The 20806-nt window shown below is 50.0% G+C and overlaps 8 protein-coding genes across 8 annotated transcripts; 2 read left to right on the forward strand and 6 right to left on the reverse strand.

Moving 5' to 3' along the window:
* Window positions 1-410: 410 nt before the first annotated feature.
* On the reverse strand, window positions 411-1775 carry A1O9_03089 (uncharacterized protein; the record flags this gene model as incomplete). Its single annotated transcript, XM_013408658.1, has 2 exons — window positions 411-1658; window positions 1710-1775. The coding sequence occupies 2 exons, from the start codon at window positions 1773-1775 to the stop codon at window positions 411-413; spliced, it is 1314 nt and encodes a 437-aa protein (XP_013264112.1).
* An 839-nt stretch (window positions 1776-2614) lies between these two features.
* On the reverse strand, window positions 2615-3865 carry A1O9_03090 (fructose-bisphosphate aldolase 1; the record flags this gene model as incomplete). Its single annotated transcript, XM_013408659.1, has 4 exons — window positions 2615-3175; window positions 3231-3533; window positions 3595-3705; window positions 3758-3865. 4 exons carry the CDS (start codon window positions 3863-3865, stop codon window positions 2615-2617), a joined length of 1083 nt encoding a protein of 360 aa, XP_013264113.1.
* An 846-nt stretch (window positions 3866-4711) lies between these two features.
* A1O9_03091 (ubiquitin thiolesterase) lies at window positions 4712-6475 on the reverse strand (the record flags this gene model as incomplete). The annotated part of the gene is made up of 1 exon (XM_013408660.1): window positions 4712-6475. The coding sequence occupies one exon, from the start codon at window positions 6473-6475 to the stop codon at window positions 4712-4714; it is 1764 nt and encodes a 587-aa protein (XP_013264114.1).
* Window positions 6476-7155: 680 nt separating this feature from the next.
* A1O9_03092 (uncharacterized protein) lies at window positions 7156-9159 on the reverse strand (the record flags this gene model as incomplete). Its single annotated transcript, XM_013408661.1, has 1 exon — window positions 7156-9159. The coding sequence occupies one exon, from the start codon at window positions 9157-9159 to the stop codon at window positions 7156-7158; it is 2004 nt and encodes a 667-aa protein (XP_013264115.1).
* Window positions 9160-9879: 720 nt separating this feature from the next.
* A1O9_03093 (uncharacterized protein) lies at window positions 9880-10431 on the forward strand (the record flags this gene model as incomplete). Its single annotated transcript, XM_013408662.1, has 1 exon — window positions 9880-10431. One exon carries the CDS (start codon window positions 9880-9882, stop codon window positions 10429-10431), a length of 552 nt encoding a protein of 183 aa, XP_013264116.1.
* Window positions 10432-11804: 1373 nt separating this feature from the next.
* A1O9_03094 (uncharacterized protein) lies at window positions 11805-14708 on the forward strand (the record flags this gene model as incomplete). Its single annotated transcript, XM_013408663.1, has 2 exons — window positions 11805-11909; window positions 11961-14708. The coding sequence occupies 2 exons, from the start codon at window positions 11805-11807 to the stop codon at window positions 14706-14708; spliced, it is 2853 nt and encodes a 950-aa protein (XP_013264117.1).
* A 763-nt stretch (window positions 14709-15471) lies between these two features.
* Window positions 15472-17091, reverse strand: A1O9_03095 (uncharacterized protein; the record flags this gene model as incomplete). Its single annotated transcript, XM_013408664.1, has 1 exon — window positions 15472-17091. The coding sequence occupies one exon, from the start codon at window positions 17089-17091 to the stop codon at window positions 15472-15474; it is 1620 nt and encodes a 539-aa protein (XP_013264118.1).
* A 2581-nt stretch (window positions 17092-19672) lies between these two features.
* Window positions 19673-20533, reverse strand: A1O9_03096 (uncharacterized protein; the record flags this gene model as incomplete). Its single annotated transcript, XM_013408665.1, has 1 exon — window positions 19673-20533. One exon carries the CDS (start codon window positions 20531-20533, stop codon window positions 19673-19675), a length of 861 nt encoding a protein of 286 aa, XP_013264119.1.
* Window positions 20534-20806: the final 273 nt, after the last annotated feature.

The following is a 20806-nucleotide window of genomic DNA, read 5'->3' on the forward strand; positions in this document are numbered from 1 at the left end:
ATACCCGGTAAGTGGCACAGAAGCGGGATTGAGTGGTGCTGAGCATTCATAGATGGTTCGTTGTACGTCTTTGTTAGCCTGGAGGTAATTCGTGCCTGGGCAGCGACCACAGTCTAGCGCCTAGAGAAGAAGTGTATCGACGAATATCACTTCCAATTAAACACAGAGGCTAATGGTAAGAAATAATTGTATTCTGAGAATAATCGAGGCTAATAATACAATCGTGTCTTAAGAAGAAAGGGCAAGCTCAAGCTCAATCGAAACCCCACGAGCTGTTCCTTTTAGTGTCTTCAAACAACACGAAACCATGGCACATATTTTTCGGCCGTGATCACCAAATAATCTCTGTTTGCCACCATTCTCATGCTCTCTAGGTAGCTAGTGACCAACGAGGGAACAGGAATTTTTAGTCAATTCGCAATACTGCTCTGACTTGTCGTGACTCTGCTGATGGAGGCGCTGGTTCCATCTGCATTCTCTCCCAACGCTTGTAATCCATCTTTATGAAACGGCTTCTTTGCAACATGCGCTTTCTTCTCATCGTATCTCCATATACCTCCTGTCTTTTCGGGTGCAACTCCCTCCCAATTACTGGGCCCAAAACCGCTGATCTTCTGAACCAAGGACTGGAACGCCTGTTCGCCCGGGCTGTTGGGTTCGGCGTGCGAAAAGAAAACTCTCTGCCACTCCCGTTTCTCCTCTTGCTCCTTCCTGCGGAGGGCACGCTGGGCATTCTCGATTCGAGATTTGAAGTGCGATGTCGCATCCATGTCGCCCCTCTCAATACTTCGCGCAACGTTTGCCCATGCTTTTCTGCTTTCAAGAACATCTTGCTCTTCGAGGGATGCCACGTTGATTCTAGACAGTCTGATGTCCGCTGGCTTAAATGTCTGCAGCTCTTTTGCTCGTTTACCATCGCCTTCTTTCAATGTGAATGTGTCTGACCATTGCCCAGACCCAGTGTATATAGGATTCTTTTCGGATCCTTCTCCATCTTTCCACAACGATGCGGTAAAGCTGTTCTTTTTGCCCGAAACCCATCCCTTGCCAGAGAAATCGATCTTGGAAATGTAGCCCGTGCTAGATACTATATGGATGAACTTGCCCAACTCGACAAAAGGCGCACCATGTATCAGACTCTCAATGTGCAACGCAGGTAGAGTAATCAGATATGTCTCCGGAACGTCGCTGCTAGGGGCGCATAAGGTCAACAGCGCATGACCAATCTGTTTGATATAGATCGTACTACTAAAACTCGCCTTCTGACCATTGTAGCCCTGGAGCTGAATCCGATGTTCATGATTGGTAATGCAGTAGGCAGTGACAGGAGGATGATGGCTAACTTGCTCAGAAACAAGGGTTGTTTGTCCAAACTCATCATCCCAATGGCCGATGAATAGTTCTCCTAGGAAGGGATTGAGAGGCTTCTTTTCAGAGCCCAATTTCTCAGAGCGTGAACAATATTGCTGTTTCAATGTGTTGAGGAGCCATTTGAGGACAAGAAGAGCACGTTTGGCTGGGTCTTTCTCTTGAGTTGGTGCAATCCATAAGGAGGTGTTTTCTGTCCAATATGCCGAGAATTCAACTAGGGACTGTGTTGATAGAATGAATGCAGGAGCGGTCAGTGAGGCCAAGTCGCCATTGAATGAGGCAATAGACTGCAAACATCAGTGAGTCGGCAGATGAAGTTTCGCCTTGGAGTTGCGCACCTTTAGGAAAGACATCCATGATCCTTTGCTCTGCGTGGGGACCGCGGTAGCTTCTCCTTCAGGCATGATGTACCAGTAATGTGATTGCGAGAGACGAAAATATTGAAGCGAGCGAGCGAGAAGGAGGCGTACCAGGAAGGTGACTTGTAGGTGGAGGAAACTGGGAGGACAAAACTGCCGATCGTGAGGATCTCGATGCTGTTAAGCGAGTGAAGGAAGCATGGAAAGAAGCCTTGACCACGCGACAACGGATTTAACACTGGAAAATAGGTTGCGACTCACGATCAGTCTCGCCAGTATTGGTAGCGAATGACTGCAAGGGTCAGTGGTGACGGCGTCGGTGGCCGTGATGGGGATGTCCTCAGGCGTCTGGAGGCATTGGTGGGGGGCCGAGGGCGCTGTTGAACTTGTCACTTGGAGACGGGCAATGACATCAACACGGCCCTTCCCTCACAGTCTCCAGATCGAACCACACACCCAGCCGCAATCCCGCCATCCAGATTCATCCTAGTCCAGCCACGTGAGTACCATTGGCCCCTGGCGCCCCTGGAAGTACGGCGGGTGACTTAGCACAGTGCAACATGGTGTTATACGGTACACGGTGAAGTGTTTCTCTTTTCGCGTATGGGTGACTGCGCAAGGCCCAGCAGTTCGTCGAGCCTTGGGCGGGGAGCGAGAACGCATCGTCCTTGTCATTTAACTGTAGAGCATCCGCTATTGGCACTTACATACATCCTAGCTACCTAGGTAAGTTACAGCCTAGAGATGTTTCAAGCACTCAGCTGAGTATCCTTGTAACTAAGCCAAAGCCTCGGTTGCGACATCTCTTCCCCGTACCCAAGCAGTACGAGACTGGATTCTCAGTGCCCTTGCCTTTTTGTCCTCTTTGAGCCTGAAACGCGCATCTATAGCTGGCCAGCAGTGTTGAAATCCTTCAAACCCTCTGTCACGCGAGCACTCATTGTCTTCTCACCCTCACGAACCCACACACGAGGATCGAAGTACTTCTTGTTGGGCTTGTCGTCTCCGTCAGGGTTACCCACCTGCTTCATCAGGTAGTCCTTCTTGTTCAGAATATAGTCGCGGATACCCGTCAAGTAAGCGTATTGCAAATCTGTATCAAGATTGACTTTGACAACGCCGTAGCTGATTGCATCGGTGTATTCTTTCTTTGTCGAACCGGAACCACCGTGGAAGACAAGGTACACTGGCTTATCCGACTTGGTCGACTCCTTTTCCTTGACATATTTCTGGTGCTTGTCGAGCAGTTCCGGGTGGAGCTTGACATTTCCAGGCTTGTACACGCCATGGACATTGCCAAATCCGGCTGCGATCGAGAAATATGGTGAGATCTTCTTGAGAGTGGTGTAGATAAGGTGAATGTCCTCAGGCTGTGTGTAGAGAGAGTTGTTGTCAACATCTTCGTTGTTGACTCCGTCTTCCTCACCGCCGGTAATGCCAATTTCCTGTTGCCCACGTCAGTCATCCACTCTTCATGGACTTGTGAGATCATGTCCTCACCATCTCAAGCCATTGCTTCATGGGAGCAGCCCGCTTCAAGTACTTGGCAGTTGTCTCGATGTTCCAGTCAACCTCCTCTTCGGAAAGATCGATCATGTGAGACGAGAAGAGAGGCTCTCCGTGTTGCTTGAAGTATGCCTCATCTGCATCCAACATGCCATCGAGCCATGGAAGCAGTTTCTTGGCGCAGTGGTCAGTGTGCAGGACAACTGGGATGCCGTAGACAGGAGCGACAGCTCGGACGTATTCAGCTGCAGCAATGGCACCCGCAATGGAAGCTTCTTGGTTGCCATTTTTAACACCCTAAAAGATATGTGAGATTCTTGATCCTTCTGGCCATTGTGCAAGCCATGAGTGTACGAACCTTGCCGGCGAAATATGCAGCACCTCCCTGGGAAGTTTGAAGGATGATAGGAGCTTTGGCATCTCGAGCGGCCTCGAGAGCTGCGACCACAGTTGAGGAAGAGGTCACGTTCTATGTTAGACGATTGTTAGCATGGTAGCCAGCTGCGAGGACAGGTACCTACAATGGCGGGAATGGCATAGTTGTTCTCCTGAGCATGTTGGAAGAGAGCCAAAACATCATCACCAACGATGACACCGGCCTTTCGGGAGAGGACGTCCTGGACACCCATATTGACAATTGTTGAGTGGGGTTGTTGAGTTTGAATGTAAACGCACAGACAGGGCAGGAGGAGTGGTAAAGTGGAGGTTCAAGTCGGATCTAAGATGGAGGTGAAGTCCTACAGCTTGGAGACAGTATGAGGAAAGAAAATAAAATGAAAAGAATAGGTCAGGTGGTTTGGAGATGGTTTGGATTGTGTTTCAACACTGCCAGTACTGGTCGGGATTGCATTACTCGACTGCGAGGCGAATGAGGGGCAGCAGCCAGGAATGACATCGAAAACAGAGGGCTAGAGGCAAGAGCCCCTCTTGGCACCCTTTTTTGTGTGTAAAGCTCCTTCTCCCGACGAGCCCCTCACCCAATGGCTTCCCATGGAGATCCATTCACCCCCATAACAACCCCTTTGCTCCGATTTCTCCCTCATTTTTCGATAGCATCTAGGCGACTCAAGTGGCTAAAACACAGCCATGCTGCTCGGCACAGGCGGGACTTCACGGGATCTGTTATGGGACAGCTGTACCGATGAGAATCCGCCGAGGACCAGATCTACCGTAGTCGGCTTGGGTTGGAACTGGTGGGACACTTCCACATGGTTTGTTTATTCGCGGAAGTAAAACCCTCACTCTGAGCATGTGTGTGTAGATCTAGGGTATGTATGCACGACTCAGAATGGATAGCTCTGACGTATCCAATTCGGTTCGTGTCTCGAACGTTCATTGACCTTATCAGCTCGACAAAACAGAGCTTGTTTCTACCGCCCCAACTTTCCTGTGGGGGTGGCATAGCAAAAAGCAAATGCGCACAAAGGATCAGCTGCGCAAGCTCAACAGAAATTGGTTGACATGCCGAGGGACATTTATCCAACAGCATCGTCGCCTGGCCGCTCCAGCTCATAGAACAGTAGATAGACCTCACGCTGCATAGAAAGAACGTCTGCTGTACGTGTTTCTTTGATCTTCTCATCCGAGATACGCCACCATCTATCATTGGATTTCTTTCGTCGGCGAAACTTGCTACTTGCTGCCGCCTCATGCGTCCTGATTTGAGGTTTGGACGTCTGTGTCTCTGTTCGATGCACAGGTAACATGACTGGCTCCGGTTCTGCTGTGCCTGTTGCAGGTGCTATGGCAGTGGCAGGCACTCTAGCATCCACTCCATGTGACTCGGGTCGGCTATTGCCCGTGGACAATGAAGAGGCTGAAATAGAGACGCTGGAGTTGCCATCGGGAGGACCATGAGAAACCCCGTTGGCTTGCATCGCTTCCACGCTCGGACTCGGTGCTGCTGATGGTGCTGCACTACTTTGGCGACTGGCAAAAGCATACGCCCCAAACGGATCCGGTGTTGCAAAAGGAGGGTACAGATGATTGCGCCGAAACGATTCATAATGACCACTATTATGGCTTCCTTTGTGGCACACGACACCAAGCAACTTGTACCAGTGCTCATTCAAGAGGCCTCCCAGGCGAAGTCTCTGAGTATATGAAACTTTGGCTAGATTTTTGGTGGAGTAGCTACCCGGGTCGTACATCGACCTTGACAGGTGAATAGCGATCACCTTTGGGAACACGGTAATCCGTGTTGATTTTCGAATTTTCGACTTCGGGGCCTGTTTGGAATCTGGAAGAGTGACGCCATCGAGTGTCTTTTCTGGATCCTGGTGGATAGCTTCCTCGATCGTAGCAATATCCTTCTCCAATGCCTCTCGGTCACTGTCTGTGTTAGCCGAGTTTAATTTGCTAGCTTTCCATTCCAAGGCATGGTTTAATCTGCACTTGTCGCACTTGAAATCATCAATTTCTTCGCTTTTCAACAAAATATCAAAACAGCTGTCCAGCGACGTGGAGCTTTTCTGCGGCACGTTTAAGGTTAAAGACACAAACGTCGTAGCACTAGGCTTGGTCTTGTAACCACACCGTAGACAGGTTATTTGAGACTCTATACGTCCCTCGAAAGGAAATCCTTCATTCGTTCCAACCATCACCTTTGTCGAAAATGAACTGCCATTGGATGACTTCGGGCCCGGTTCTATCGCTCGGCCATTCTGAGAGATGTTCAGTTCAGCCCTCTGTCGAGCTCGCTGGGCCGCATGATACTCGTCACAAAGCCGTTCCAGGACTATTTGTAAGAACTCTTGCGCATCCTGTTGATTCCGGCTGATCCGAGTTTGAAATGCCCTCTCCAGAGCTTCGATCATGGGTCTCGCACTGATTGTCTTCTTGTATATGGGCCGCTCGTTCAGAGCATCTAGCATGTCCTTTAGTGCCTTGGTCACCGGTCCCTTCTGCAAACTGATAATTCTCTCAGGTCTTTCGCCTTTCCGTACCACTGTCGGCGCTGTTTCATATAACGCTTGACCTTCGAGTTGCCTTCGATGGAGCTCTTTTATCAAGTATAATCTCAAATCGCCCAGCCCAGCCAATGCTTGCAGAACCGAGTTAATAAAACAGTCATTGGCCGGGTTCGATAGGCCGATAATGGTGCGCTTTCGTCCGTCGTTGGTATGCCAGGAATTCTCGCCATCGATAAAGAACGTAGGGCCGAAAACATAGAAGGCGGCAATGGCAGCCAGAGATGCGCCGGCCGCATAGGCGGCAACAGTCGTTGGCTTGTCAGGCATCCGTCTTTTGCAGCGAATATGCGATCATCCTTGTAGTCTCCGACTTCGATGCAAGTGTCACGACATTTTCAATTATAACGGCTAGGCTGGCTTGTCACCGAGGATGGGCTGGTGAAGGGAAATAGGGTCCTGCGAATCGCTTGGTCCGGAGAGGTGAGGTGAGGTGAGGTGAGGTGATGGGAAGTCGAAGAAATCTGGGGTAAAAGGTTTGTACTCGGCCTAGGTCAGTTGTGGTTGATTTGGGTACGGAGCAGAATTAGGGTACTTGGAACGCAACAAAGGCGACAGATGGCCTGGACCTGGAAGACTTACCGGACTGGTGGGTGAGTTGACAGGTGCCTGGAGCGGCTGATTCCTGCTGATCCTAGCTTCCGGTGGCTCCTTCTGCAGGAGCTCAATGGCCCATCTACTCCCGTACTCGCCAAGGAGTGAGATGCGGATGAAAGACCAAGCCAGGTTCGGCTGTGGAAGGTGCGAACGTGACAGGCTGACAGCCGATGGAAGGAAGGAACACCGCATGCCTCGGGAAGAGATCGTGCGGTTGAATTCCGAGATCCTTGGCATCGATTCTTTTCAACTTCGAGCGTCACGTCCTCGAGGGAGGACTCGTATGTTTACACTTCTATGTACACGTACGAATAGATATTTCAAGGCTTACTGCCCGTGGTTGGTTTCAATCTTTAGTAAAGTTGTGAAGGCATATCAGTCAGCCACGACATATCTCCAAAAATGTCAACTTGCATGCCGGACGTGTTCATATGACGGAGAAGATTGTCCAAATCCGAATCGAAATTCATCGAGCCAGTTCTGTCCATATACTCCATCCCGAATGACGCCCAGTCCTGAGTGTGGATTGCTGACAGATTATGTGTCGGCTCATCAAGAGTAGGTGTCGACCTTTCGGGTTCGGGGACATCGGTTGAGCGTGGCAACAACTCAACCGCGTCTGGAATCAACCTGGGCTCTGGTCTTTGTCCCTGCTGCATGACTTGGTTCAAGATCAAGCTTAAAGCCGTCACACACCGTCTTGCCAGATTTGTGTGTGCTTGATAACGACTCAAAATCCTCATCGCTGTGTCCCAGGCTTCCGAAACCGCAGGCTCGGTAACCTCGGCCAGAACAGGCGGACTCAATCTTGCTGCAACTAACACTGCTGCGGCTGTGTAGACATAGAAGATGCTGTACCACCAAGCCGGCAGTAGCTCATCAACCTCCCCTATGTCCTTCCCCGATAGTGCCACGTCAAAGCAGTCAATCATCTTGAAAGCCGCCCTGATACAGGCAACCGAGAATTGAAGCGCAATTTTGCTGGCTAAGGTGTCGAGGTTAGACATTAAGCTGGCGTTACGTGGCGCCCCATCCGAGCAGTACCTTGCGAGGATCGGTCTGAACAGGAGTATCTTAACGTGGGTATACCTGATGTAAAGAACATTCCGGTGGCGTTCGTGGACTGCGGCTTCAATAGAATCAGGACCATGGCGCAGGTGGATGGGTAAATCTTGGTACCAGCAGGACAGTTTGTGGTCGAGTTCAAGTAGGCTGCCAACAGCTTTAGCACCCAATGACCCAAAATGGACGACATTGACGTTGTTACTATCACCTCCCACGTTATCCGAGCTGTACAGAATGATTAGTGTTTCATTCATCAGCCGATACAACTGGAGAGTTTCTATGAAGAAGTGAAAATCCGGCGTTGATGAATCTGACAAACATCTCGTACGACATTGACATATTGTGGTCTCGGGATGTGCCACTGGTAAAGGAACTGCGTTTGAAGCTTGGGGTGCTATCATGGTAGATCTTCCAAACGTCATTGAGAGAGCTTGATCTAGGAGGACGCAACCATGCCATAACCTTCGGAGTAATTCCCTCTGCACAAAGGGCTCTTTGGCACTTGTAGAAGGGACATCAAGCCTAAGGCTCTGCGCAATGCGAATAGCAAAACCCACGTATATCCAACACTGTTGAGGGCTGTTTGTGCTTTGAAGATACTGCCCGAGTAGTAGGAAGCATTGTACCGTAAGCAATGACCGTTGTTGTACAATATCAAATTGGAGGAGGTCTTGAGCGCGAATGTAGAATATGTTCGCTTTCTCTACTCTTTCGGTTGGCGCTATGGACGAATCGAGATTGCACGCTATGCTGAACATGACGTTTAAAAGACATAGAAAAGTCAGGCCATCATCTCCTAGATCTTCTCCTGTCCATAGCCGTGGGTATAATAACTCGACGCGTTCCAAGTCCACGAATGGGTAGAGAGTTGCAGCCAGCCGACGATAGACCAAGATCAGATGATCTGCTTGTGGCCGTGAAGGAAGCACGTAGTCAGGTAATGGACGACGACTAGTAGAATTTCGACCTCGGGCACTCCTCGATGGAGGAGTTGCAGATATTTGAGATATGTGAGAATGGGGGATGGCCTTATCTTGGTCGATGAGACTTCTTATGAGGTTCATGAAGCTTGTGGCATCAGATTGACTGTATTGTTGCGGAGTGTGCTCCTCTGCCTGCTCGTTGAAACCCATCATTGCATTACCTTCAATATATTGCTCATGAGCATTGGCCGGAGATCCCACGGTTGGCGGAGCAGGTGGTAATCGACAGGAAGCGTTCTCATGTGATGATGACGCGAGAGACTGGTTCTCACGTTCTAGCTCGTTGATTTTTTGTGTTAGGCGTAGCATTTCTTCCGTCCTTGTTCTGGTAGCACCTCGTCCTCTACGTTCACCCCATTCGCACGTTGAGGATGGGTCATGCCGTCTAGTACATGGCCCACATACTGCGAAGAGCGTCCGCATTAGAAGAGCCCTATCCGTTTTCTGATTGATATCACGAGGGAGGAACGCGAGAAAGAGAAAGAAAGAAAGTAATGAGATCAGGGGTGAGGGCGGTGCTACCTGGTTTGATCGCATCACATTTGATCTTTTTCAGCCTGCACTGATCACAAGCAGCAGTCACTCGACGGCGTTTGGCGGCTGGTGATGCATCGTCTTGATCATATCCAGCATCCGTGTTAATCGAGGCTTGTCGAGAAGTAGTGGTCATCTCAAACCTTGAAGGTGGAAAGTCATAAGGAAGGGGGGGGTCAGATGGCGATGGAGGTTCCTCTGCAACGACTACAAGCTGGGGGTTCCTCTTCTGTAAGCCACGATCAAGGGAAAGGGACGACAACGCAAACTGTGTATAGTTGTAAATCTGGAAGTTTGAGGTGCTACAACGGAAAGAAGATGTCACGAATACGAGCAGGATACGAGCAGGATACGAGGATTGGATGTAACGTGACTAATGTACTCCGTACCTCAGGCACAGTCCCTAATTTGGGATCAGAACCCAACCGTGATAAATTGATACTGGGCAACAGGGCACTATATTCCTCGCATCAATGGTGATCGGAAACATCCAAGATGCATGTGGCAGTGCAAGAATACAACCCAGAATGGCCTGCGCAATTCGAGACCATCAAGGAAGAGATTGAGACAGCGCTCATTGGAGTGAAACGTGTTTCTATCGAACACGTCGGGTCGACGTCAGTGCCTGGATTGGCCGCCAAGCCGGTGATCGATCTTTCAGTGATCAGCGACCGAGAAGACATCGAGGCTGCGATAGAGGCGCTGACACTGCAGGGAGGATATACATATATGGGCACGATGGGGATACCAGATCGACATGCTTTCCGCAAACGAGACATCTTACCGACCCGAAATTTGTACGTCTCCGTTAAGGATTGTCAATCGATCAGAAATCACCTTGCTCTACGTGATCTTTGCCGAAGAGATGATATGGTGAGAGATCGATACGGGCAGGTAAAGCTAGAGCTATCCCGACGAGAGTGGAAAAGCGTCGACGATTATTGCGAAGCCAAAACAGCTGTTATCAGTTGGATCTTGGAACAAGCTGGTCTGAGCGAGGAAGAGAGGGATGCAATACGGCGTATCAACACCACAGGCGCAACATAACGCGACCAGCACCCGCCTCCTATGATACATATCACCAGGTTACGTAGTGGGTAGATGTGCTCAATGCTCCTTCAGCCATTCACTCTGACCTCCTAAATACCCGACGATGTCGATGTCCTGCATGCCCGTGATGAGAGAAGTGCCAGTGCTATTCTTCTTAGTACAGTACATCGTATAAAGGACTAAGGACGAGTAGGACAGAGGTGGAGCGGTGCTCCTTCCCAAGCATATCTCTGGTCACGCCTTCCACAACCGAGTCAGAGAAAAGGCGGGGTTGCTCACGATCTGTCGATGGGGAGGCCAGAAGCGATCATGTTCACTTGTTTCTCACATGTGAATCGGTTGAGCCTTTATTATCATTACTACCACGCTGCACTGCTGTGAGTCGGAAAGTCAAACAGAGCGATCTGGTCTCGATGCGAATGACACCTGAGTGAAACGTGAGGCAAAAACGGCGAGACGGAGCGAGAATGACACCTGTCGAATTAAATTGGAGGAACCGGAACGGAAAATTCTGCGGAAAATTCTGCGGAAAATGACGCGGATTGCTTGAAATGGGGAAAGTGCAAGGGTAAACGGGCTTTTGCTTGGAGGGGGAGATATCGACATCGGCCCAGTTAACGCTCGTGAGAATTGGAGCATGCAACTAGGGCCTTAGGGGGCATTGAGAGGCCCATTGTAGGCTTCGCTTGCTCTGTGGCTTGCATTGATTGCCGAAACACAACCCCCAAGATCCCCCCAAGTGTGCCCTCTCTTGCTGGCGCTGGACGCTTGGCTAATGCAACCCCCAGAATCCCAGTGCCCTTGGCTACTACTGGCGCGCCGAGGGCCCGAAGGCTACTCCCAGAGTCCCAGGACAAGGTCCCACAGGCCCGAGGGGCGTCCCCGTTGGCGCTGCGAACATTCGGTCCCTGCAGGGCTTGTAGCTGCAGCTCAGGCAATTATTGCCCTGTTGAGCAGAATATCAAAGAATTCGAATACTCCTCCACTCCATCATAAAAATCAGTGGCCTGCGGTCGTGTCTGCGATAATAATGGGCTCGCGTACAGGCCCAATTTTGAAACAAACCACTTGCATCTTCCTACACCCTTCTTCATCATCATCTTCTTCTCAGGTCTCATTCTTCCTTCCATCTTCCCCTGTAAATAACATTATTGTCTCCTTGCAGTTTCGTTTTGCTCATTATTCTTCACCTCGCCACACCCCCGTCGTTCGCTTATTCTGCTGCCCGTCGATATAAAGCCCCTGGGCATCTCAACTGAATACTTTCTCCCCCTGCTCCCTATCTATCAATTGGGCTGGTTCCAATTGAGATTATGAGTGTTTGCTGATACCTACTATCCCGGTTGACATATACAACTTCGCCCATCACCATGTCTGCCACAATATACCCCCGACAAACCACCAATGCGCCTAGTGCCGACCTTTCTCCTTCCGAGCAGGTCCTCCAGCTCATGTCCAATCCTTTCCAGGCATCGGTAGGCATTCCCACGTTGTCCACCGAATGGAAATAGCTGACCTATCGATAGCTACAAACAAATGCCTTCTGGGCCTCCCTCGCGACCTCCCTGGGCGTCAGTGCTGGCCTCGCCCTTCTCTTTTGCTTCATTCGTCCTCGACATGCACTTGTATATGCCCCGAGACTGAAAAACTCCGATAAACAACATGCTCCCCCTCCCCTCGGAAAGGGGCTGTTTAGCTGGGTCAAACCTGTCAATAAAGCCACCGACGACTTTCTAATGGAGAAGCTTGGTCTCGATGCTGTCGTCTTCCTGCGATTCACCCGAATGTTGAGGAACATATTTCTGACTTTGGGATTTCTTGGAATCGTCGTGATGATTCCAGTCAATGTCACCATGGGCAATAAAGCAATCACACAAGGACAATCCGCCTTTACTATCATGACCCCTTTGTACATCTGGGGCAATGGACTCTGGGCCCAAGTCGTGGTAGCATGGCTGATTGACCTGGTCATCATGTATTTCCTGTGGCACAATTACCGACGGATCCATCGCTTGCGAAGAGCTTACCTGGAGAGCCCCGAGTATCAAAAGAGCCTACACGCCCGAACACTGTTGATTCGAGATATCCCTGCCAAGGCTCGGACTAATGAGGGTCTCGCCAGGGTCCTTGACGAGATCAATTCCACGGGTACTCTCCCAAGGACCACAATTGGCCGAAATGTCAAGGTCTTGCCCGAACTAATTGAGGAACACGAAGAAGTCGTCCGAGAACTTGAGTCAGTTCTAGCCAAGTACATGAAGAATCCCGATCGGTTACCACCAAATCGGCCACTGATGAAGCCTTCTCGCAAGTACAAGGGCCAGACAACGGGGGGCAAGGTTGATGCTATTGACCATCTAACGGATCGCATTCGGAGCCTGGAGAATGACATCAATGACATTCGTTTACGGGTGGACAATCGAGACCCCATGCCCTACGGATTTGCCAGCTGGGATTGCATTTCCGATGCTCACAAAGTTGCATTTGCCTGTCGAGGCAAGCGCCCAGCCGGTACCAAAATTCGTCTTGCTCCAAGGCCGAATGATCTCATTTGGGACAACCTAAAGCTATCTCGCTCATCTCGCAAAGGCAAACGTTTTATGAATGCTATTTGGATTACCGTCTTGACTGTCCTCTGGACACCAATCAACGCCGGTATCGCCGTCTTCCTATCCAATCTTTCCAATCTCGGCCTGGTTTGGAAACCCTTTCAGCAACAATTACAGGCGCACAAAACCTGGTGGGCAGTGGTGCAGGGTATTGCTGCTCCCGCCCTCACGTCTCTTGTCTACCTGGTCCTCCCTATCATTTTCCGGCGTCTTCAAATCCGTGCCGGCGACATTACAAAGACAGATCGTGAACGACACGTCCTTCGAAATTTGTACAGCTTCTTTGCTCTCAACAACTTGATTGTCTTCTCCATTTTCTCGGCAGTATGGCAATACGTCACAATTGTCATACAATTCAATCGTGAAGGCAGCGATACGTGGTCATCCTTGCGAAAGGGCAACTTTTTTCTGGTCGTCACTACTACACTGTGTCAGGTGTCGCCTTTTTGGGTCACTTGGCTCCTTCAGCGTAATTTGGGTGCGGCCATTGATCTCGCCCAATTGTGGCAGTTGACATATGTCTGGTTTGCACGCACTTTCATGGCACCAACTCCACGACAAAACATCGAGTGGACAGCACCACCGTCCTTCGACTACGCCAGTTACTATAACTACTTCTTGTTTTATACTACAGTGGCACTCTGTTATTCGACTTTGCAACCAATTGTGTTGGTTGTAACCGCATTGTATTTCACTATCGATTCCTTTATGAAAAAGTACCTTCTTATGTATGTATTTATTACAAAGACCGAGTCGGGCGGCCAATTCTGGGTGACAATCTTCAACCGGATTGTGTTTGCGGTCATGTTGTCAAATGTGGTTATCGGTGTCGTCGTCAAAGCTCGTGGTGAGTGGAAATTGGTCATCGCCATTGCACCTTTATTGGTGATAATGGGTTTGTTCAAGTGGTACTGTATGAAGGCCTTCGATATGGACCTTAAGTACTATGCTCGTTCGGGCATGCAGGATACGGAGAGACTACCCACTGATGGCAAGCCAAATCGAGCGGAGAAGATTTCATCCAAGTTCGGCCACCCAGCTCTGTACAAGCCCCTGATGACGCCAATGGTTCACGCCAGAGCCAAGAACATTCTCGCAGAGATTTATAGAGGACGGTTGCATTCCGAAGGTGGCCAGTCAATGGCATTCTCCGACATCGCGATGCAACCCATCCCACAGTCAGGTGCACCCGACCAAGACATGCCATTCGAAATTGTGCCAGAAGCACAGCAAGACTTCTCCTACTACAAGAACCGCTCCGACTTCAAGGAAGAAGGTGGTGATATCTTCTCAGATTCTCGAAGCACAACTCCCGTTTCGTTCATGACCGGCGCCAAAGAAGGGCTGGCTATGAGCGGCACTCCTGGTTCGTCTCGGGAAGTCAGCCCAGCCCCTCAACGCCCACTCAGCATTGCGCGGAAAGAATTCGATCAATCACTTGTTCCAGCACAGTTCAGGAGGTCGCAACCGCCAACTTCCGACCCCTATGATGATCGGACAAACCTCCTGAGCAACGCTGGGGACCTTAGGTCCACAAACGGAGAATTTATGCCAATAGAACAGTACCAAACCTACGCAGAAAGACCATACAGGGACACCAGCGGGACCAATACTCCCGCTGACGAATTGAATTCCGGGCATGATTATTTCGGCGGACGAAGATGACTTTGAATCAATCGGTTTTACTCAAACAGGTGGAATTGATAGGCAAGAGTCTTGCTTCTGGCTACGGAGGGGAGATGTACAGGGTGCCGTGCTACTGATTACCCCCGGGCAGGATCACCAGAGGATACGGTGTAATTTTTCTGCGCGGTTTAGAGAAAACGTGCTAATGAAGCTATGAGAATGTTATAGAGCTAGACGTGACTCACTTGTCGACGAAAAGATTGATTTCAGTAGATTGCCCTGTTTGTATTTCTTGGTCTATGCAGGGCATAGACTGACTACACGTGATTGATCTCATCTCTCCATCGCATCCTCCACCACAGCTGTTCCTGTCATTCCTGCTATTCTAGGAGTTGATGAAAATCTCACAGCTCTAAAGTCCACGTGCTGCTTCATCGACAAGTACAGCACTCCTTTCCGCGTCAAACAAACAAACGGACAATCCCCCGTTTCCCGTTGAACTGACTTGCTATCTCCACTTTACTGTGCTGCCCGGATAGTAGTATCAGATCAGCTCGGAGCTCGCATGGGCACTCATGTAATCAGACCGCGCCGTTCTCAATATGGTCTGCCCACTACTCATCTTCTGCTCATATCTCTCACCTTCGACACACGCTTGAGCTTGCCCCTGTCATGACGATTTCATCTGTGCAGTAAACCCAGCTGATGATCTTAGGGCTACACAGAATCACGAAATTTGCGGGACCGTCACCCATCCAAGCCAGATGCAGAAAGGGCGCTCGACGTAGAAGCTTATTCTCATTTAAACCTTCTTGTACTTGAGGTTTCTTGCCAACCAACAGCCAACAGTCAACGCGTTCACATTTCCAGCCTCGTCCCTCTTGAAAGCAAGCGTCCAATCGCCGGGCGGAGTAGCGTCCATACTCCTTACGCATTCAAGCGCCCAGACATCTCCTCCAACATGGCGGACAAAATGCATAGCTCCAGTGCCCAAGAAACCTTCGAAAGCGCCGTAAAGCATACCACTATGCCCCTCGATTTTGAGCTTTGAATCGATTTCATCGCAGCGATAAGAGCCCAGAAAGGATGCGTCCATCTTTGCCGCGTGCACGCTGGGGGTGAGCTTTTTCGCCCGGACAATGCGATTGTCTTCCATCCGCTCGACGACAATGACATCTCCTTCCAGCGAGACGTTCAATGAAGTCGATTTCGCATGCGTTGCGTCCGTAAGCTTGACCTTTTCTGGAGATCGGACGTAGGAAAGTACGACTTCCCCAGGCTTCTTGCCTTCCGCCACGGTCAAAAACATTTGCGCGACCTCGTCGAAATACGAACCGAACCACTCCTTTCCTGCTTGAACGACTGGCGTCTCTGGTTGTTTCAGGCCGAGCACTTTCTGCAAGATTGAACTTGCTGCGGCCCCAGCATCAGCTTCGTGATTGAACATGACAATGACCGAAACCCGCTGTTGGGGTGCATAGCATCTGTGCAGCCGATATCCACGTAGTGCGCCGCCGTGTCTAACAGTCCGGACACCGAGAACATCAACTGACGCAAGACCGTTAGCATAGACCGCGGGTTTGCCGTCGTCATAGGTAGGTGGCTGTGCGTTGTCCCAAAACCACCCTTCCTTCCCTGTCCAGCTGCGGTCCAAGGACTTTTCGTAAGCGATCATGTCGTTGAGCGAAGCGACGATACCAGCATCCCCAGCCCACTCGATACGATTGATAGCAGGAAAGTAGCCGACCGATGCGTTTCCTTCGTATCCTACACAGCGCGTCGGATGTAGCGAAGAGTCTTGCCCCACGAAAGCACTTTTCATGGAACTCGGTCCAAACACACGCTGGGCAAGCAGTTCATCAAGGGTCTGACCACTAACAGCTTCGATGATGCGCTGGACGATGACGAAGTTGATGTTTGAGTAGCTGTACTCTGTGCCTGGAGTGAAATGCAGTGACTTGGTCCTCTCGATTGCTTTGGGGATGTGGTCCTTCATCGAGAATTTCTGATCCAATTTTGCTCCCCAGAGCACTGTCAACGCCCAGTAGTCACGTATTCCAGAGGCATTGTTCGTGAGATGGTGGATCTTCAAGCCTGTCTGCTTGACGAAGTCCGCACCCAGAGTCTCGGATAATTGATCCTGAAATTGCGTCTTTGCATCTGTACCGCGTGCCTTCATCGCAGGGGTCGGGTCGTGCTCGAGGCTGGGCAATAGGCCGCAGAGCATCTGCTTAGTGATAGAGCAGATAGGTAAGATCGTGTCCGGGCTCAAGAGAGCCTGTGTATCAAGGTTGGAATAACCCCAGACCTGCTGGCCGACAAGTTCACCATCCCTGACCACAGCGATGGAGCCGCCAGGACCGCGATAAGTCGTAGGAGCCGTCTCGAGCACCTGAGCCACTATGTCTTTGAAGGACGCCATTTGCCTCTCCAAGTTGTTCCACGCCTAACAAGAATAGAGATATCTCTGCTAGTTATTCGTCGTCGCCGTAATGTCAAGACAGTCGACTATCTGTGGTATCTGTAAGGACCCACGTGTGGCCACATGGAAGAGACATCGGTGATCGCTTACTCAACTCGCATGAGGTGGGGAAGGAGATGAGCACAGGGCGGCGTCACCCTCTTCCTGATGCGGACTGAGGAACAAGCAGTTTTTAGTCTCCTTGGCACCTGGTGACGTAAAATTGGAAAAGCTTTATCCATCCCTCCTTCAGGGAGTCCCACTGACCCGCTGAAAACAAACACATTCATGGCGTCAACCTCAAGATATGACTACGACAGGGACAGACTCGAGATTGATATTCTTCTGGAAGAAGATATCATTGCCGAACTAGAAGATTTTGCCTTCTTATCGCAACTTGGTCTTATCAATGAAAGCTACAAACTCCTCGAAACTGTGCTGTGGCGGCACATCAAGCACTTCCCGGTCGTTGCAGAGATAGGCGCCTTTGCCATTGATAATAAAGATGAAGATATCGTCATCAACCTATTTGTAGACGTGTTTGGTGGCGGCATCCAATTCAACACGGAAGAACAGCGACAGTTTCTCCGGACTCTGGCTTTGTGGACCCGAAATGATTTAGTTGCCAACACCATTCAGGCTATGAACAGCCTTTCGAGTCAAGATCAAGAAGTCGACGATGCTTTGAGATATGAACATGTCCTCTTCGCTAAGCCGGACATTACGTCAACAATTCAGGTAACTTAGCACAATTTGTTGAATACATATTATTATTGACACTAGGCAGCTTCAAAACATTGAAATTCGTCTCCGAGCTGCAGCAATTGAGTCTGCTGATGATGGCGTGTCTAACCCTACTTTTGAGTACGCCAAAAAGCATTTCTGGCGTCTTGAAAGACATTCACTTTTCTCAGAAGCCGTGCGCATATTCAGTGCGCTCTCGTGTGGTCACGAAATGGCTGTCCAAGAAATTTTTGCCCTAAGGCAAATGTACGAGCGTCTTTTGAAGCAGTTTGAGCCAGAAAGACCACGATCTAAGGAGCGCACACCAGAGGCTATGCAATCACTTGAAACCATCCAAGTGATTTTTGATCTGTTCCACACCCAATTCGCATATTTACGTGTTCTCGCCAGTCATGCGTCTTCTCCTCCGCATGAGGTCGAACGCTTGTACTCAGAAGTTGAAAATTTAATAGGCTGGTTATTTCAAGACTTGCCATATGACAAAGCCTCCACGACATGGGCAGGTGTATGGAACGACATCTCATTAAAGGTGGCAAGCTTATCCAAGAAGTCGCAACTGGCCCGAGGTCAAGAATTTCGTTCGGGCAGCGATGAATCTCAAGGCCCCTTTAGGTACGAGAAGCAGGAGCCACTAAAAAAAGGTGATCTCTCCGCTCAGCGGGACAAGATTATCAAGGGCAAGGGCCAAGCACTCTCTCCTGAGGGACGCGAGCTCTACAAGGACAAGACAGGAGATATGACATTAGGCAAAGATGTCGTCCAGAAAGGCTACGAGAGAGAGCCAAATGCCAGCTCGCCGCATCTGTCACCCAGAAGCTGGACAACAGTAACAGAACTTCCGCCCCCTGATGTCCAGCCTCCAGCCTCAAATAAGTTAGAAGAGCTAGAATACCTCAATACTAGACTGCAAAGGGACAACGACAAGCTAGTCGAAGCGAACAGAGAATACCAAAGGCAAGTCACAGCAATGAATGAAAACGTGCGGCAGTCTCCAGATCGCCTTGGATCTGCCAATTTACCCAAGCACCGAGTAAGCTTCTTCAAAAGATGGAGGAGTCAAATCAGATTCCCCAGAGCCAGCAGCACGTCATTGGCTTCCGATGATTCTGAGCACGATGCAGGTAGTCGAGGTCCAAAAATGTAGACTAGCAACTTCGTGTCTGATCGAAGCACTGTCAGATTGATGAGGATGAGGCTCAAATATTATCTGTCACACGATTATCACTAGCACTCCGCGGAGTTGGACGAGCCTTAGACCCTAACACTATATTGTAGCCTTCCACTGAATATCTACATTGTACCTCTGAAATTGTCTCGCTAATAACCATTGTGAAGTCCGTTCATTGACTGCGGTGGCTAAAGCCAGCGACCCGCCTGCAGCTGGGGCAGTGCCACCGCAAGGTCTAGGCACACGCACTTGGAGCCCACTAACTGTAGGTTGCATATATCAACCTTTACCTCCTAGGAATCTACAGCTCTTCAATTGCCGCGATTTTTTGACTCTTTGTCTGCCTTTCTCCATATCATTCGAGATTTCTTTGCCTTCATTGATATTCTCTGGCGTCATTGTCACGCCGTAGGATGCTTAGAGATTAGTGCGGCTACCCCAGCCGCCCTTGGCTATTTTGTTGCTGTAGAAAGTGTGAACAGATGAGAATGTGGATAAAGTAGCAGGCTCCATATCTATATTTGGAACCAACACTGTGCTCACCGTGCCCCGCGGAACTGCTTGAAAACAGCTACGCCATTTCTACCGGCTGACTAGCTCCTACTCGACATGTCAGATCATTCTTCACTCTCAGACTGGCAATAGTGTAAAACAAGGGTGTGACATACTAGCAGCCGCTCGTTGGTTTAGTCTCGTCATTTTCTCCTCAAGCTGGTTGATCGACGTACCAAGTTCCTCAAGTGAGAAATCTGGCACAATAGTCCATGAACTTGACCGAGTTGTCCCCGAGTAGCGTACATTACCAAGTTTCCCCTTCTTCACAGTGACCTGGCATGTGGCTTGGAAAGGACTGCCATCATGTTGCAAAGCTAGACCACCATACAGCAAGTTTCGATCTTCACTCTGAAGTTTGTCCGGGTTCGCTACCCAGGTCCATGTCGCAGTTACTGGGATACCGTCGGCACTCCCCCGCAGTCCACTTCGAAAGGTCCAACATCTTTCGATGGTTCTCTCGCTGCTCCTTGTCAGGGCTCCAATCGCTGCGCTTCCACCAGGAAATTCTACTGTCGGGTTGAAGGATCCTACTTGGTTCACTTGTCTTGTTGTGGGCCATCCGAGAACAAGTGTTGGCGCTGGCATCGGGATGAGGTACACGGCCCTTTCTTGACCTGGCAAACTCGGTGCTAGCTGAGTGCCATCTTCTCTGCCAGTTGTCGAAAATGTGAGAGCTAATTCGAAATTGTGCAATTTTGATCCTGGTGACTCTTCGGGCACCATCTCAAATTCAAATATGGCCGCAAGGTGTCCTTCATACATGCCCCATCGCCTCCCTTTGCCTTCAAGCCAGCAGCGTACTGCAGTTCTCCCAAAGGTTGCATTAGCAAGGTCTCGTGCCGGACCTCCCGACGTGATTGTTCCACGTTGGCCTGCGGATGCGGAATCGGCCGCAAGTTTACCACGTTCTCGTCTAAATCGGCCAATGAACGACATCCTTTGTCGTTCGTGCGTCAAAGTTTGAGGCAATATGGAGCTTTTTAGCCTTACAAACCAGAATCAGCCAGTTGTTGGTGTTGACGGCAAAATACTAACACTCCACCGGAGTGCTGATCAGTAGCTAATGCTTCGCCAGACTACCTGTTGCTGAGGCATATGCAACTGAGACAGGGGGGGGCGCATTGAGTCACGTGGCCTCCTGACGATAAAAGAACAGAGAACAAATCACTTCATCGGCATATATATAAATAACCCGAACCGTCGTCCTCG

This window comes from Exophiala aquamarina (genome assembly GCF_000709125.1).
Source record: "Exophiala aquamarina CBS 119918 chromosome Unknown aczIA-supercont1.2, whole genome shotgun sequence".
Classification (NCBI taxonomy): domain Eukaryota; kingdom Fungi; phylum Ascomycota; class Eurotiomycetes; order Chaetothyriales; family Herpotrichiellaceae; genus Exophiala; species Exophiala aquamarina.